This window comes from Carex rostrata, chromosome 18, assembly GCF_964058835.1.
Source record: "Carex rostrata chromosome 18, lpCarRost1.2, whole genome shotgun sequence".
Taxonomy (NCBI): domain Eukaryota; kingdom Viridiplantae; phylum Streptophyta; class Magnoliopsida; order Poales; family Cyperaceae; genus Carex; species Carex rostrata.
The window spans coordinates 5,587,060-5,604,086 of record NC_135935.1 but is presented as its reverse complement, the minus strand read 5'-3'; the positions used below and the strand labels follow the sequence as shown (position 1 = coordinate 5,604,086).

The following is a 17,027-nucleotide window of genomic DNA, read 5'->3' as shown; positions in this document are numbered from 1 at the left end:
ATGCATAATATTGAGAGCAATAATCTTATCAGTGCACCTCTTCTATTTAGTATATAATCCATATTAATTTTTGAATGTCATTGAACAACGTATTAGATGCTCATTTGGAATCGTGAAACTAATTTGATTTGGATTTCAACGTGAGTTGATGCACTAACTTTAGGAATTTTGAAGAAATATTTACTGTGTCTTAATGTAAAACTACAAGCTAGTAGCTGATACTATAACAAATAGGAGAAATAACACCATAATCATGGAAGCAAGAGAAATTGAAAATGAGAAGAACATAGGAAACACTATGTCTTCCGGCTATCATTCAATGATGAAGTTGCTTCTACTTGGAGCTTGCTGCCGCCTACATTGGGAATCCAAATAGTTTGAATTAAGGTGAACAGTAAGTTAATAATTATAGCAGTGGAGGTTGCCACATGAATAGTAAATATGCATAACATTGTTTGATGTGACCTAGTACCATATTGCTATGTGCTTCAAGTAGTGATTTTCGGTGATGTGTTGTTTTACGGACCAGTTGACTTGCCTGTAAGGTTTTTTTTGGCCATGCATGATGTGTAGGCATCAGTTTAAATTTAGATAAATGAATAGAAAACACGTGGAGAAGGAAGGAAAAAGTGTAGATAAATGAAACAATTACTATGTGGTTTTTCATGTGGTTGATACTTTTTTAATTAAATTTAGATTTCTACACACTTGACAACATGAAACAGATGTACAAAATCAAAATAATTTATTAAAGGCTGAGATTGAGATGTGTTTTGATCAGTGGCTGAGATTTATAGAATCAATGACTGAGATATTCTATTGACAGATAGGTGGTTGGATTCTAAAAAAATTTACGTGGTATTATAGTAGTGAGGATGAGGACGAGGACTAGAATTAAAACCAAGTCAAACATATACTTCAAATCGAAATTGTGATTGAATACCTACATTTTAATTCATGCCCAGACCAAGCATGTGTGTACCAGCACCACGATGCATCACGCTTAAACCTAACACAACCAAATCACACCTAAATCAAATCATAATGTCATATGAGCTGTAATCCAACTTGTATCAAATTAAATCAAACCATGATGGTGGATACATACAATCTGACTCATATCAAACCAAATTAAATATATGATTGTATGTACATCAAAAGTAAGAAAAAAAATTATTTGTCTTCAAAAACTAACCAGTCAAAATAACAAATATCTCTCTTACACATGCTACATATTTATTATTTGGGCTATTTTATATATATACCCCTCGTAAACTCCATAATTACATATTTCCCCTCTAAACTTTGAAATGATCCATCTAAACTTTAAAAAATAACAAATTTACCCATTATATTACCTTTTATATAAAACTCAATTTTAAATGTATATAATACATATTTTACGCCTTATAAAAAGCATAAAAAATGTAGCTTGTTTAAGAAAAACGCCGGTCTTATATTTGCTCGTTTTTTCAGGGCAAAATGGTAATTTTATAAAGGGTAAAAAATATAATGGGTATCCAGTTTTTGAGAGCAAAAATGGATATTTTATAAAAGGTAAAGGGTATAATGAGTATCTTAAAATTAAGGTTGACATTTTTCTTAAACAAACTACAGATTGTTTATTCTTTTAATAAAGGATAAATTAGGTATTTTACAAATTTAAAATGAGTTTTGATATATAAAACAATAAAATGGGTAAATTTGTAAATTTTAGAAGTTTAGAGAAGAAAATACTAATTTCAAAGTTTAAAGAGAGAAATACTAATTTTAAATTTTTTGAGGAATATATGTGAAATTCTCCCATTATTTTATCAGTAACAAGTGAAATGAGAACCTAAAATATTTGAAAATAAATCTGCTGTTATTCCCAATGAATAACAGGAACCTCTTATTCCCATCTCAACCGTTCAAACTTTTCAATGCATGAATCTAAGCGAAGTTTTTTGTGTGCGAATCTTGACGAAGATCAATGGTTGGGACGAGAATAACAGCAGATTTATTTTCATCATATTTTGCGTGACTTTCTGTAAAATCTCAACCGTTCAAATACGTTCTGCACGAATCTCAAAGTTCAAATAATACTGCCCCCTACGCTATCCCTGAATAGGCACCGGTTGTCACGCAAAATACATCTCATAGGATACGCACTCGTCGAATCAAGACTGCAACCCGAGTCAGATGCGAGCCCGATCACTCTTAGCAAGACCTCTTCTCCAGTCTGCCAGGTCTCGTGCCTCAACCACTTGTCTTCCCTGTTCTAAAACCCTAATCCTAGCAATGCCTAAAACCCTAGACGAGCCCGACGTTGGCATCTCCTGCTTCGTCTCCTCTCTTCCCGGTTTCCGTGGCGTCTTGAAGCATAGGTGTTTCTCTTTCTCCTCCAGACTTCAATTACTGATCGAGACATATACTTTACCATTAGGACCTAGTTACATGATTTTTTTTCCCGTTTATTGAACCTAGGATACTTGAATTTCAATATCTCACATTTCAAATTATGTGGCAATTTAGTGCATCATTTGTAATGCCTACCTTCCTCTATGATAAGGTATTCGGACTTCATTGTAAATGAGGTTGCCAAAGATGGAGAAGTGGTCCACCTCACCTCATTTGATCTTCCCCAAGAGGTAACAATTTATTAAAACCATCCTTTATTTTTAAAACGTCCCTCGTATCACCAAATGATCCATGTGTTTAAAAATTGAATTTCAGCGCACTGACATTAAGCCAGAAGAGGAGTCTGGTCCAATTGATAAAGATTACTCGACACAAATCGAGTCTTTTCGCATTTTATGTGGAGATGCTGATGCAGAAGCATTAAAGGTGCTTTTGGAGAACATATCATCTGAATCAGATAAAGAAATTGACCCAATAATTCTTTCTCCTGATTCTGACAAGTTGCATCGATCGGTTAGTTTCTGATACTTGGCAAGAATTATCAACAATAACCCCATGCATGCTTCATGCCAGTCATAACTCGATACTGTTTTAGGTAGCATATCAATATAACTTAGAAAGTTGATATATTGTTCTTTCACAAACCATTTTGTTTGCAAGTAGCACCCTTGATTTTTCATTGTTTCCAACTAACATCTATACTTGTTATTGGCAACCATCACTAACAATTCTCACTGATTACGGATCAAGCAAAAGGATGACGAAACTATCCTTGTTGACTCAACCACATCTATCCGCTACAAGTTTATAAAAAACTTTTCAATCAGAAATCTAAATTTCTATACCTGATTTAATAAATATGGATCTCAGGAAATGTAGAGGTTAGTGAGGTAGCAACAAAATTATCAGTATTTGATGGATTATACTTATACTATCACAGGAGATAATGGTTTGGTATAGACATGCAGTGCAAGCATCTTAAGAATGTTTATGGTAGTTGCAAGAATGAGAAATTTTGGGCATTATTCTTCAAGTATAGAACATAAAGTACTGCAAAACACTAATAAAGTAAATAATCCTTTGTACTTCAAAATACCAATAAGCTGAAAAATAAATAACTAATTTGAATGGTTTCTTGTTTTAAGTTGTACCAGCTTGGGTAATGAGTGTATGGTACCGCAATCTTGTACCACAGCTCATTCTTGAGTATGTTTTCTGGATAACATTTTAAGCTTGTTGTGTTAATATTTATTTTAGGATGTTCATAACTTTTTTAAGAAGAATTTCAATTTCTTTATAACGGACACGGTTGAAGGGCCTGATGACAAAAGCAAATGTGTAAGAGTGAGGTTTAGTTCTTGTCAAGCTGGAAATAGAGGCAATAACAAGAGAGGGAAGAAAAGGAAAGGTACTTATGGCTCAGATACAAGAGAGGGTGGAAAGTTTGATAGTAGAGGTTCTGACAGCTGGCATTTAGGAAAGTTTGTCAGGTAAAGCTCCTGTTTGCTTTCTATCTTTTTGAACTTCTTGTTATATTTTTTTTCTTACCGAACATGTGAACTTTAAAGCGAAATATTATTGAAATAATATTTACCAGGATCAATAAGCATGTATTAGACTATAAGATTAAAATAAGCATACTACTGTATGTAATTGTCAGGTTTCACCTTTACAAGGAGAACAAGGACACCCAGGATGCACTGGGGGTGATTGGGAAAATGCTTGGAATTCAGGTACTTCCTATAGTTAATTATATCAGTTTTCAAACGGATAATCATTGTTAGTTTATTTATTGATTCAACCAGGTTATATTCTGTAACTTCATTTATGCAGCAACGTGCATTTGGCTTTGCGGGAACAAAAGATAAGCGTTCTGTGTCAACACAACAGGTTTGGTTTTACCTTTTCTGTGTTGGTAGATGTTCATTTGGGAAAATTGAGGCTAAAATGAGTATATGTCAAAGCTCGGATAGTTCTAGTTGAGAGAAGTTGCACTGTTGAGTTCTTATTGTGAAATTTTTGATAGGGTTGATGTTTGTTTGCAAAATTGAAGATTTTGGAGGACCGTAAGGCTTAGTTGTGGTTACTTGTGGGTCACATGGGTTTTTAAATTGGGAAAACCAAGCCAGTATTAAAATAAAATAGCAGCTTTAATTATCTAAAAGGAACATCTTTTCAATTAGGTGACCATATTCAAGGTGCATCCCAAGAGATTAGCAGCTCTTAATAGTAGACTCTTTGGCATTAAGATTGGAAACTTTTGGTGAGTCCATGCAATTTTTTTTTTTTCTACATTACCTTCTTTTTTCTTACTCCTAATTAGACATTGAGTATTTGACTACTCATTCTAGTTATGTTAAAGAAGGTCTTGTTCTCGGTCAGCTAAAGGGAAATCACTTCACAATAACCCTCAGGTACTTAATCTGTGTGATCTTCATTCTTATTAGGTTAAACATAGTATAACAGGATTGAAAATTGATGTTGTTGAGGTTTTTGTAGGGATGTTGTTGGAGATTCCGAGGAAATAATAAGAAATGCTGCAGACAGCTTAGGAAAACAGGGTTTCATTAATTATTACGGCCTACAGGTTTAGCAAAGCTATTTTTCGATCTATCTTGTTTCCTAAAAGAGGTTGCACTTTCAATTTGTTTGCAACTGAAACATTTATTTTTAACAGTTAGTACAATAGCATCTCTAGGCCTCTAGCCTCATACAATAGTATGCTCAGGGTTCTTTATGGAAACAAAATTTATAATTAGTTTGCAAAAACAATTTTAGAATTTCAAATAATCACCATATAAATTACAAAGAATGATGAAATGAGACAGGGATTGTACTGTTACACTAGGGTAATGCTATTCTTCCAACCAGATATATGCCGGTCTATACAGGTAATGGTTACAGTACAATGCCTTCAGCTGTTAATCTATTCTTTCTCAACACTTTTAAATGAAAATATCGTGGATTAGTAACCATCAACTTCCTTCTTAAGCTGACTATGTTTTGCATGTGTATCAGCGTTTCGGAAGTGGCCCTATACCAACACACCTCATTGGTGCTCCATTACTAAGAGGAGAATGGAAGAGTGCTGTTGATTTGATTCTAAACCCAAGAGAAGGAGATATCCTAAGCAATAACATTTGTTCTTGAACTCCATGAATTTAGTCCAAGTCATTGTTGTATGTCTCCTTAATTCAAAAAATTCAAACAGAACGAAGCTGTAAAGGAGTTTAGAGAACATTACAAGGAAGATGGAAATATTGATGAAATGTTGAGAAATTTGCCTCGCTATCTTGTTGCTGAGAGATCTATTGTAAGTTTGCAGGTTAATCTCTTAATTATTTGTGGTATGGTGTTCCTTGGCTTGCATAATAAATCTTAGAAGGCCAAAACTTTATATTGAACAAATAAAATACTGGAAAATAATTGGGGCCATGTTGTAATATTAGGTTGTAAATTTGTTGATCATTATTTTATTCAAGGGGGTAATTTGGTATGTCAACATTTAAGAGACTAGGCAAATGGGATCTTATTCCTCAGAACCGCAGGCCGCACTGATGGTATAGGCATTGCCTCTCAATGGAGAGACACATGTTCGATTCTGGCAAGAGATATCCAAAAAGAAATGGATTTCGGGGTTCACGGGAGCTTTTATTTAAAAAAAATAAATAAGAAGAAAATCTCGAGTAGAGATGGAATCTTAGATGTGCTTCTTCATAGCAAGAGGTGATTGCTGTTTCCTCTAAGTTAAGCTAATTTGTTTTATACTGTGTACAGCTACAGTGTTTGAAGAAATGCCCAGGTAATTATCTGCATGCACTGAAGGCAATACCTAGAACTCTTAGAATGATGTATGTATTAAAGAGTCATGTTGCACCCTTTTTTCTCCTTCATCCGTCACAGGCTTTAGAGTGGATTCTTTTCTGATAATATTCCTTTTTAGGTATGTGCATAGCTATCAAAGTTACCTGTGGAATCATGCTGCTAGCTTGAGGGTGCAGAAGTATGGTGAGTACAGTCAAGCATAGTCTTCTTATTTGTTATGATTATCTATTGTATTAATTGCTAATTATTAACATAATATATGATTGCAGGAATGTCACAAGTTGTAGTTGGTGATTTAGTTTATTGCAAAGACAGCTTGCCTGAGGAGACAACAGTTATTGACAGTTTAGAGACCGAGAGCGATGGGGCTGATGCTTTTCTAGCAGATGCATCCAGTGAATTACAGCCTGAAGAAAAACTGCCTGTTGTTAAGGTTGGATATTTGTCTAATTAGTTGTGATTTAAATGCCCGTATTTAGTTGCTCTACCATTTTGAAGATGGCATGTGATGATGTTAACAAAATAAAACAAAGTATAAGAAAGTACACACATGAGATGGAAACTATAGCTGAAATTTATTTATACCTTTCTTAATTTCTTTTGATAGGTAGTTGATCATGAGGATGTATCAAAGGGTATCTACACCTTTGACGATGTTGTGCTTCCGTTGCCAGGGTAAGCAGCCAAGTATAACACTATGTTTGGTTGAGTGTAGTGGAAGGGATGGAAGGGAAATAAAATTCAATATGTTTACCTTGATTGGTGATAAATTTATATTTGGTGGTCCAGGATAAAGAAGCTCATTAATTTAATCTCAAAGACTTGTACATTGTCATCCTCCAAATTTTGGTATAATAGAATGAAAGGAAAGTTACTACTTATCTTGATTTTATGATTGTGATTGGGTTTCATTTCTAGCCTACCCCAACTTGTTTGGGACTAAAGGCTTGGTTGTTGTTGTTGTAGAATGAAAGGAAAAAATTTAACAACAGTCCTACAAGATGGAGAACAATAATAATTTCCATTTTCATCTGTATCCATTATCTCTTCCTCTTGACCTCTTCTCATCCTTCTTCTGGTAACAAAACCGGTGTTACTCTATCTGAATCCTTATGTGAATGAAAATAATTGCAGTTTACTTTTTGTATAGGTCAAGAGTGATCTATCCTGAGAATGATGTTGCTAGCATTTATCATGAAATGGCTGAAAAGGTGATTGTATCTCATATAGTCATATTCATATCTTGTTCTTGATATTTTGGTGATTCCTTGTTTTTCCACCTCTTGACATGTTTTCTAGTTAAGGTTCAAATTCTTTCTTATTTATGTAAGTATTGCGATACAACACAGAGATAAGGGGTTCAAACTTTTTTATCGATTCTGATTATTTTTTTAAGATGCACTTGTGAGCTTGATGTAATGTTCATGTGTATTAGATTGGGATGCACTGGAGTCCTGAAATTTACAATATTATTAAGTAAAAACATTAATTAATTGAACATGAATATCACTTGTATTTTCAGTTTATTTTAATATAGTAATCAATATTAATTGCCATATTTTTCCCTTTGGAATGACTCAGGATGGTATCAGCTTGACAGAGAGTGCCCATGGAGTGAAGTAAGTCTGTTGGCATGTTTTCTTTGATAGGCCTAGTCTTTATTGATTTATCTTTCTTTGATTTTATTAAACATATCCATACTTCCTTCAAATAAGTTTCTTAAAGTGCCATAGACTCGCCGTATTTCATAGCCCCTTTTTTTTATAGAAGTTTGCTATTAATTCAGTTTTGTAATGAGTCACTGCACTAGTTGGACCATGGCATTTTTATTTTTCCAGCATCACGAAGTTGGTTAAATGTAGTGAAAATGGCAAGTGAAGCGTTTATATAGTAGATTGAATCTTGCTAACATTGTGACTAATTTTGGGATTCGGTAATAATTCGCCAAGGTCTAAAATTTGTGATTCACTTATAATACGGGATAATTCAGGAATAGTTCATTTTCTTATAATGCATATAAACATATCACAATTCTGAAGCTTTAAGAAAGAAAACAAATTCTAAGATTAGTTCGTAAAGTTCATATAAATTGGGTTTAATTTGGAAATCTGTTTAATTTTTCTTTTCATTTGGGAAGATGCTGGAAACAAATAATTTGTGGATCTTGTTACTATGCTTTCTAATGTAGTTTTCTTGATGCATTATTAAAAAAAAATGAATTACTGATGATTTCAGGAGTATTAGAGACTTAAAATTGGAATTTTTTCATAAAGAAGGGAGTTTCTTGCAAATAGTGAACAAGAGGCCTGGAATTTGGTTGAACTTATTTAATAGAGTAGGTTTATTTCTTAAATGACGAGAAGGGACTTCCGGTAGATAATGAAGGGAGCAATTTTTCAAATTCTTTGGATGCCAGCTAATAAGTGTTAAAATACAGGGAATTTTCTATCACAAGCATGACAGGAGGCTACAGACGGGTATACCAGCGACCCATTGACTATATGTGGTAAGTTCTTCTTTGATTATTTCTATTTTTTTGTCTTATGTAGAGTCTGCTGTTGGAAAATAATGAAGCAGGCGATACTCTTGCTTTGTTCTATATAGTCTTGATTTGGATGATTTTCTTGTTTAGATTGGATAATTATGTTAAGGGAATGATATCGGTTTTCTCACTTTTCTGTAAAATGACTGGTTTGAGCATCTAACGAACTTAAAAGAATATCAAGGGGAGTTTTTTTTTTGGTTACCTTTCTCAGATAAATTGTCAGGCAGGCGATACTCATGCTTTGTTCTATATAGTTTTGATTTGGATGATTTTCTTGTTTAGATTGGATAATTATGTTAAGGGAATGATATCGGTTTTCTCACTTTTCTGTAAAATGACTGGTTTGAGCAGCTAATGAGCTTAAAAGAATATCAAGGGGAGTTTTTTTTTGGTTACCTTTCTCAGATAAATTGTCAGGCGAAGGTTTAACTGCCATATGCCACTTCAAAAGACTATCAAGTAAGAAAATGGGCCCATCAGCTAAGGTTTCACCCCTGAACTGACCCCAACTGGTAACCCTTGGGACATGGAGGTTTTGTAGGGTTTCAGTTAATCTTATTTGGTCATAAAGAAAAGATCAATAAACAATAACAGAAATAATTTCAATTGATTTCAAAAATATAAGAAGAGATCAGAGAGTATACAAAAAACCCGAGTACTGTTTCTCCAACTTGGTAGTTAATTAAACAGTCAATATTGATGATAGTAATAAATAAAGATTAAGAAATGAAATCGAACATTTTACGAATGATCGATATGTTACATGCATTAAGTCTGAACTTTTTATCCTCAATGCACGATGAAGCCTACCCCAACTTGTTTGGGACTAAAGGCTTGGTTGTTGTTGTTGTTGTTGTAATGCATGATCAAGCGATGCTCAAATTGCATAATAGGTTGGCTATCTGTAAAATTTCTTGGCTTTAATGCTTCATCGTGAAGATTATCAATGTATATCATAGTAATTATAATGTAATATTTAATGCAAACCTGCTTGAGTCGTTAGGTGTGACCTGACTCAATTTGCAAGTTCTTGGGTTGAATTGAGGACATCCTGGACATAATTAGCATGTTGGACTATTAGGGAGCTGGTAAGGCAATCCTTGTACCTTTTGGTATGATTGCATTAATTTATTCTTCTATTTCTTGTCCTTGTGCAGGGAATTGATAAAATACACAGAGGATAATACATCTCTAGCTGAGACTGATCTTGATATTATAAACAAAAAAGCAACTGAAGGTGAAAAGAAGGATGAGTCACTGACGACTGGGGTTGAGGGCTCTCATATAGTACCTAAAGAGAAGTTAGCCCTCAAGTTTGGTTTTACTTTGCCAACTTCATCATATGCCACCATGGCTATCAGAGAGCTACTGAAAATTTCTTCCTTGGTATATATTTCCTTTTTGTTATTTATTGTTTATACTTTGTGCAGATGTTATTGTTATGCCAACTTCCCGCATCCTAGTTATAGACTAAATTACTTATCCTATCCTTTTTTCCTTTTTGAACACAGGCTGCTTCACAGAAAACAAACCCTTGAATTAGGTAAAAGAATCTGAAATCTCGCTTCTAAAATTTAGTCGGAGTATATGCTTTGAAAGAAAGGTTTACCTTCTTTTGGTTAATTTTATGGTTATCTTGTGGCTTTTTAATCTTGGATCTTGTAAATTTAAGGCTTGCAGGAATAACATGGCTCAATCAGAGAGCTACAACCTTCTGATGCATGAGGGAGGCAATAGAGTTTCAATAACTTCAATGTGTACGTCTATACTTGCTTCTCAATGGGATTATGCATGAGTGTAATCAAAACCAATTGTGGTCTTCTAGATGAAATATTTGATACTTTTGTTTCTGGAGGCTGTGTTTGAGTTTATTGTGTTGAACTTGAAAATCATTTGAACCAAAATATGAGGCTAAATTTTCTTTGCTTTGAGATTTTTTTATATTATTTCCTCCCAAATATTATGCAATGATTGCATTGTTTTGCAAGTTGCAAGTTGCAACCTGGATACACTGCTCGATCTAGTAGACAAAAGCCAAAGCCCTATATGCAATACAAAGATATCAACATAATTCCCACTCGGGTACCTGCTGAAACTTTATCATGCTTCAGTTTTTAGGAACGGGCATTTTAGTTTTCGGCTTTTTGAGTCTGAAATATCAAGTTGTTAATCTCTGATGTTGCCCTTTACAGTATTAAGATAAGGAAAAATTTGTCAGAGCAGACAAGTCCATTTGGATTTTTCTGGGGCATCGACTCGTATCAAATAATCTATTTTCAGTTGATTGTTCCTCATGCATCGATTCAGTGTTGCTACTAAGAAATGATATAAAGTAAATAAACAAAGTTTATTTCGAAGCATGATGGTTTTCTTGTCGAATATATCAGGGCACAGAATGCCAGGCAAGAGTAATAGGAAATTAACAATACATTGACACATGAGTTTTACTCTTTCATAGAGAAAAGATGCATCTAATCCTTGCCAAATATTTAAGTGGACTCCTGGAACAGAACAGAGATGGTGCTCAAGATTTCTTTCCATGTCAGTTTCCTGAACGAAATAAAGAACAAAAAAAAAGATAGACACCTTATCTGTACAGTTTTTAATAAACTTTTTAAAAGAAAAATTATAAGTTAGAAGAAAGGAATACAAATTTTGTATTATCATTTCGACATGGAGACTTATAACCACGATATGAGGTAAAGATTATCCCACGACCTCAGACCCTTGTAACAGCAAATGGTATCTAATACCATTCCGGATTCACATCAAGCGCTTAGATTTGCTTTTATCTTCTGGACTTGCAGTGTAACAAAATGAAATTTGGAAATCAGAAAGCAACAAAGAGCAAATAAAGAAAACAAGTTAGCAACACGAATAACTTGCATCCCTACAATTCTATCACACAAGCATTCTCTATGCAATTACTCTCTTTAGCAATAGTTCCACACGTTCATTGCCAAAATAGTTTTGCATCAAAATTGACAACCCATAAATTACTATCCGGGAAGAAGCCTCATTTTTCGCCTCAGCCACACTGGCCTCACTTCGGCAGTTAGAGAGAGAAAAACCTCTCTATTATTCGGATCTGAAAACACATCAGGTGCAATTGACTTCTCTACCACTGATAACTCACTCATCCCATTCATGATCTCAACACATTTAGCGATGGTAAATTGATCATCATGCCTCGAACTGCGACCATGGTTAGCATTTCTACCATTATAAGTACCATTAGGAGCACTGTTACCAAAATTACCATTATTTTGGTTCATATGTAAGGTTGTCTTGTACGCCAAATGGGGTGGTGCTGAAGGACAGAGCTGTGTGATAGGTTTAGGGAAGAAACGGTCCATCACAGGCGGGGCAGGCTCATCAGAGCTTTCTTGCTGAAAGGAGGATTCGCGGGAAGTAGGGAATAGAACATGTGGTGAAATCTTGAGCTTTGTGCCTAGTCTTTCATCCTCGTCTTCTGATTCTTCATCAGTTTCTTCTGATTGTTCTTCTTCACCAACATGCATGTTGACATTGGTGTTCTTCTGCAGTATGAAAGGTAGATTTCTAATGTCTTCTGCAATTAGACAATTTAATATTAGTTCTGAAGGAACTAGCATCTTGTGTAGAAACTAAAAAAATATTGTCCATAATTAAATAACTAAAATCAAACTATAATAGCATTGACTGATGTCGAATAGCATAGAGCATGATCAATTCAGTTCTAAATTAATAAGAAAGAGCATATAGTGAGATCAGATACCTTTTTGCCCATAAGGATTCTTGCAATCATCACATCTGCAATTCCGAAAGCACCCAGCTCCAGACTTCATGCACCCAGAAATTTTAAAAAATGTTAAAATGGCCAATGTTAGAGAAGATCTAGCTAACTGTTTACTTTAATTTACCTGGAAACAATCACAATACTTCTTCCCACATCCAGACTTCTTGCATCTGCATCCCTTTCTACGATCTGGTGCTGAACCTGATGAATTACCAACTACTTCCTGCATAAAACAGGATATACAAATAAATACAAATACGGAAATAAAGACAATAAATAGGCATAAATTCAGTCTCCATCTATTATTTTAAGCACCATAACAAATTCTTTATTTTAGAATATTCTTTCATTCTGGTTTTTTCTAAGCACATTAACTGATAAAACTCCTTTCACCTATATAATATGCTTCTGGTACATAATTTGCCTCATGCATTTTGATACCCGAACATATATGTCCCGTATCCCTATAAAAAAAGCACTGATTTTGGTCAGTTTTGTCATTCAATCCTCACAGGTGTATTTTTAGACCTCATTTGCTCATATTCAAATGGAAGGAAAATAAAGAGATCGAATTCATGGATATCAACCTTAACATCATGATTAACATTAGAAGATTGAATCACCACTTTCTGAAATGTCGGCTGGTTGAGACACTGCCGGCACAAGCATGCATCAGAACAGTAGCCTCCAGACGCAAAGCAAATGCAGTAACTGTGATAAAGGACCATTTTGTCAATGGGGAACGCAATTACACCTAGCAAATAAATTCTTAAAATACAGCTGAACCTTTTTGTGCTGCAAGTAATGTTTACAGTCCGATTTTTTTACCAATTCTGCAAAATGGTCTCTTACTATTTTACTTCTCAAAGTAATAATATTTCTCTCTTCAGGAGCATTAAATATTCTACACAAACTTTTTTTAACTGAAGAATGCTTAAAAATCCCATATCCAAATTTTATGCACTTGGAGCTTGAGAAGTTGTCCTGGTATTATCTCATCACTAGAGTTACCAGGCCATTTGAATTGTAGCAACTAGAGAACATACTATGAGCAATCAACCAAGTGAACATTGGAGAACTGGACTTTTATTTGCTTGGTTACACAACACTGCGATTATGGTTTATCAATCTGAATATAAATACACTACAAAATTGTAACACTAAACCATATAGGTCATTTGTTAGATTTAGTATTTTTCCTTTGTATTTTCCAAAGATCCTCATATATTGTACTAAAACCTTTCTAACCAGAAGCGTGTTGTTTCTAAAAAAGGGAAAACAATAGCAAAATAAAATTTTTAGGAGAGAGCAATATTACTAAGGTATCCTTGAATTTCTACCTTTAGAAGTTCTTTTTAGGAATTTTCTTATTAGGGAATTGGGAAGATCCCCATCAGTCATCTCAACATTGTCAATTCATATTCCTCTCCTTCACTTGTAATAGAATTGTTAAACACATTAAGATGTGCCATACATGGCCTAACCCAAGTATATACTAGTTTTTTTTTTTAACTTTTGGGCTTTTGATATAGTAGGACATACTAGGTTTCTATACTGCTAACACCCCCCACCATTTTTTTACAAAAAATCAAAACATGAGCATCTATCACTACTTTTCCGTTATTTTGTGAGGGTAGAAGTGCATACTGCCATGTTACAAAGCACCTTTTCTTCATATGGTAATGTAAAATGCAAAAATGAGAGTAAGATGTGGTCAAACATGTAAATTTTAGTAGGAAGTTCACATTCATTGTTTGTAAACCTAACTATGCTTTATTTTTCTAAAAGGATGCACAAACATTGTCTGCAAATTTGAAATGGGTTTACACACAATGACTAATAACTTCCTGGTTCTGAAACTTTGAATTTGATAGTCCGTTACTCTTACAGGGGCATATAAAATACTTCTCAATTTATAGGAAAATTCATGATTTTCTCAAGAGAAATATTCCTACTATTTATAGCATGTTAGCCATCATTTCTATCCTCTTTTCCACTTATAATACCATATAAAAGTAGTGTACAAAATCTCTCTCTATCTTCTCAAGTGTCTGCAGAGTAGAATATAAAAGATCATCAAGATATTGGTGATCGAATCACAGAAAATTTAAACAAAAAATCTCACAGTTTCAGGCATCTCGATTTTCTGCAACTGCAATTCTTGCATCCATCTCCATCACCTCCATCCTCAGGCTTGTGCCTGCCGAGATTTTAAATACTTTTACGACATGCATAATTTGTTCATGATTTAATGGGATTTCAAAAGCTATTATTATGTGCAAACAGTAGTACACAAAACAAGCCTTAAAATTGTTTACAGGACATTCTAAAGTAAGTATTTTGAAACTTCAATCTGAAAACCCCCTAATGTTTCACAAGTGAGCACGACACTAATAAACCCTATCTTTTTTCTGAAAAAAGGCAAGTAGAACTGGTATTTTGGGTGATCTTCAGGTTTTGAGGTTCATGACAGAATAATATATCCCTTCTCTTAGGTAACTATCAGATTTCCAAAGTTTGCAATCTTCACACAAAAAAGTTATCCAGTAAGTGTATGAATAACAGTGGACATGAACTAAATGCTCATATACATAGTAGGTTTGGCTGAGGATGTACCTCTTCTTGTCGAGACTACTCGGGCTGGCGCTGCCTGGCAGTGATCTGTCGCTGACAGACGCCCCTCCGATCTGCGCCAACACAAACGGCGGCGGGGGCGGCGCGCGTGCCGAAGCATCGCCGGAATCCGTCGGGTCTCCACCCTCCATGCGATTCGAGAGAGAGAAACCGACGACAGTTTTCAAGGAGAAAGCAGAGGGCGGGCAACAGAAAAGGGAGAAGAGGTATTTTAATGGAGAAATTGTTGCATTGAATTTAGACTAGAGATTGCCATTAGTAGATAGATCTTTTCTTTTGGGTAAATTTCACGGGAGCTGAATAGCATTTTAATTTGTTTTCCAAATTTGATATGTCACCAACTAACTTTTACTTTAGATTCCAAATTGGTTTTGCTCAAAGATCTATTTTTTTTCCTAATTATATTTCTTTGTTGACTCTCAAAAGAGTTCGTATGTCAAAATCCCTGCCCTTAACCATTGTTGTAAATAACGGTATGCGATCGTCGGATGAATGAGTACCGCTAAGCGATTAATCGGTATGCAACTGATTAATTGAGATTATGCAGATAATTTAATATTTTTATTAAATTTATATATATATTATCATAATTTATTTAACTCATCAAACTTATTAAATAAACTTAGTTTAACTTAGTTTTATTATTATAACATGACACTACCCTTTATTTCTTCTTAAGACATAAACATTTTACATGTGTAAATAACACATTTATTTAATAAAAAAATAAATTTGAGAATTAAGTATTTTGAAATAGTAATAACATATTATTTGAAAGAAATGAAACATTTCAACATAAAATTACTAAATTTAGTTTATGATGACAACTTAATTTCATAAATGAACACGTCGTACTAATTGAAAAAATTACATATGTAAGTAAGAAAAATATATGGTATATAAATAATAGAAGAAATAATCAATTTCAAAGTAAGTAAAAAGAAAAAAAATATATAAAAGATATTGGATGTATATTCAAGCACAAATAAAACTACAATACAGAACTTATAAACTTTATTATCACACACTATCACTGAAAAAAAAATGTGAAAATAAATATTCACTGGAATAAACGGATGATTAAATGATAAAACGGCTGATTAATCGGAAAAAATGGCCGATTAATCGTTTTTATCTACAAACATGCATCCGTTAAGTGTATTCGTAATGGTTTAACCGCCGTTAACGATTAAACAACAGTTTAATCGGCTGTTAAGACTATTTTTTTACAACACTGCCCTTAACATGCTCAAGTTTAACACGAAAAGAGAAAAATACTGGTTACGCACTTTTTCAAATTATATCATAAATTGTCACAGATTTTTAATTAATAATTTAAAATCTAATATTAAAATAATTTTAAACCACACACATTCTTTTGAAACTTATTTAGATTATTTCACGTATGACCGAGTCCATAAAATGCACGAATACTATAACATAAATTTTTTTGGAGTGAGACTACTTTGCGAAGAACGGATCATTCGTATTATGGATTCATAATTTTATCTTTAAAAATTAAATAGTTAATTTGAACCCTTCAATATAATTTTTATATAAAAAAAATAGTTTTAGAATTTTTTACTATTTTTTAGATCGGCAGAAATCACTACTTTGAGATGATATAAAAATTTTAGATATAATGATTTTCTTTTTATATAAAAAAATAGTAATTTTTTAAATATAAATTTAATTTTCAAGTATATTTTCATATAAAGATAATGTTGAGTGGTTTGAATTGATTGTTTGAAATTTAAAAACGAAGATACGGTCATAACATGGACTGATCCATGCTTTGCCAAGTACCATAGCCTCACTCAAAATTCCGTTTTTTTCTCTACCACC

The 17,027-nt window shown here is 33.6% G+C and overlaps 2 protein-coding genes across 2 annotated transcripts; one reads left to right on the top strand and one right to left on the bottom strand.

The window, feature by feature from the left end:
- The first annotated feature begins 2,157 nt into the window (after nucleotides 1–2,157).
- LOC144569309 (Pseudouridine synthase family protein) lies at nucleotides 2,158–10,728 on the top strand. Its single transcript, XM_078319590.1, has 21 exons — nucleotides 2,158–2,366; nucleotides 2,552–2,630; nucleotides 2,716–2,913; nucleotides 3,658–3,890; nucleotides 4,061–4,133; nucleotides 4,234–4,290; nucleotides 4,584–4,663; nucleotides 4,752–4,814; nucleotides 4,900–4,987; nucleotides 5,419–5,521; nucleotides 5,610–5,713; nucleotides 6,178–6,251; nucleotides 6,344–6,408; nucleotides 6,495–6,658; nucleotides 6,833–6,900; nucleotides 7,376–7,436; nucleotides 7,807–7,844; nucleotides 8,663–8,731; nucleotides 9,928–10,156; nucleotides 10,282–10,313; nucleotides 10,443–10,728. The coding sequence occupies exons 1-20, from the start codon at nucleotides 2,182–2,184 to the stop codon at nucleotides 10,306–10,308; spliced, it is 2,058 nt and encodes a 685-aa protein (XP_078175716.1). The 5' UTR covers nucleotides 2,158–2,181; the 3' UTR covers nucleotides 10,309–10,313; nucleotides 10,443–10,728.
- Nucleotides 10,729–11,532: 804 nt separating this feature from the next.
- On the bottom strand, nucleotides 11,533–15,464 carry LOC144569308 (uncharacterized). The gene is made up of 6 exons (XM_078319589.1): nucleotides 15,165–15,464; nucleotides 14,674–14,748; nucleotides 13,136–13,259; nucleotides 12,673–12,771; nucleotides 12,528–12,591; nucleotides 11,533–12,341 (listed from the first exon to the last, which is right to left on the bottom strand). The coding sequence occupies exons 1-6, from the start codon at nucleotides 15,311–15,313 to the stop codon at nucleotides 11,770–11,772; spliced, it is 1,083 nt and encodes a 360-aa protein (XP_078175715.1). The 5' UTR covers nucleotides 15,314–15,464; the 3' UTR covers nucleotides 11,533–11,769.
- Between the last annotated feature and the right edge of the window lie 1,563 nt (nucleotides 15,465–17,027).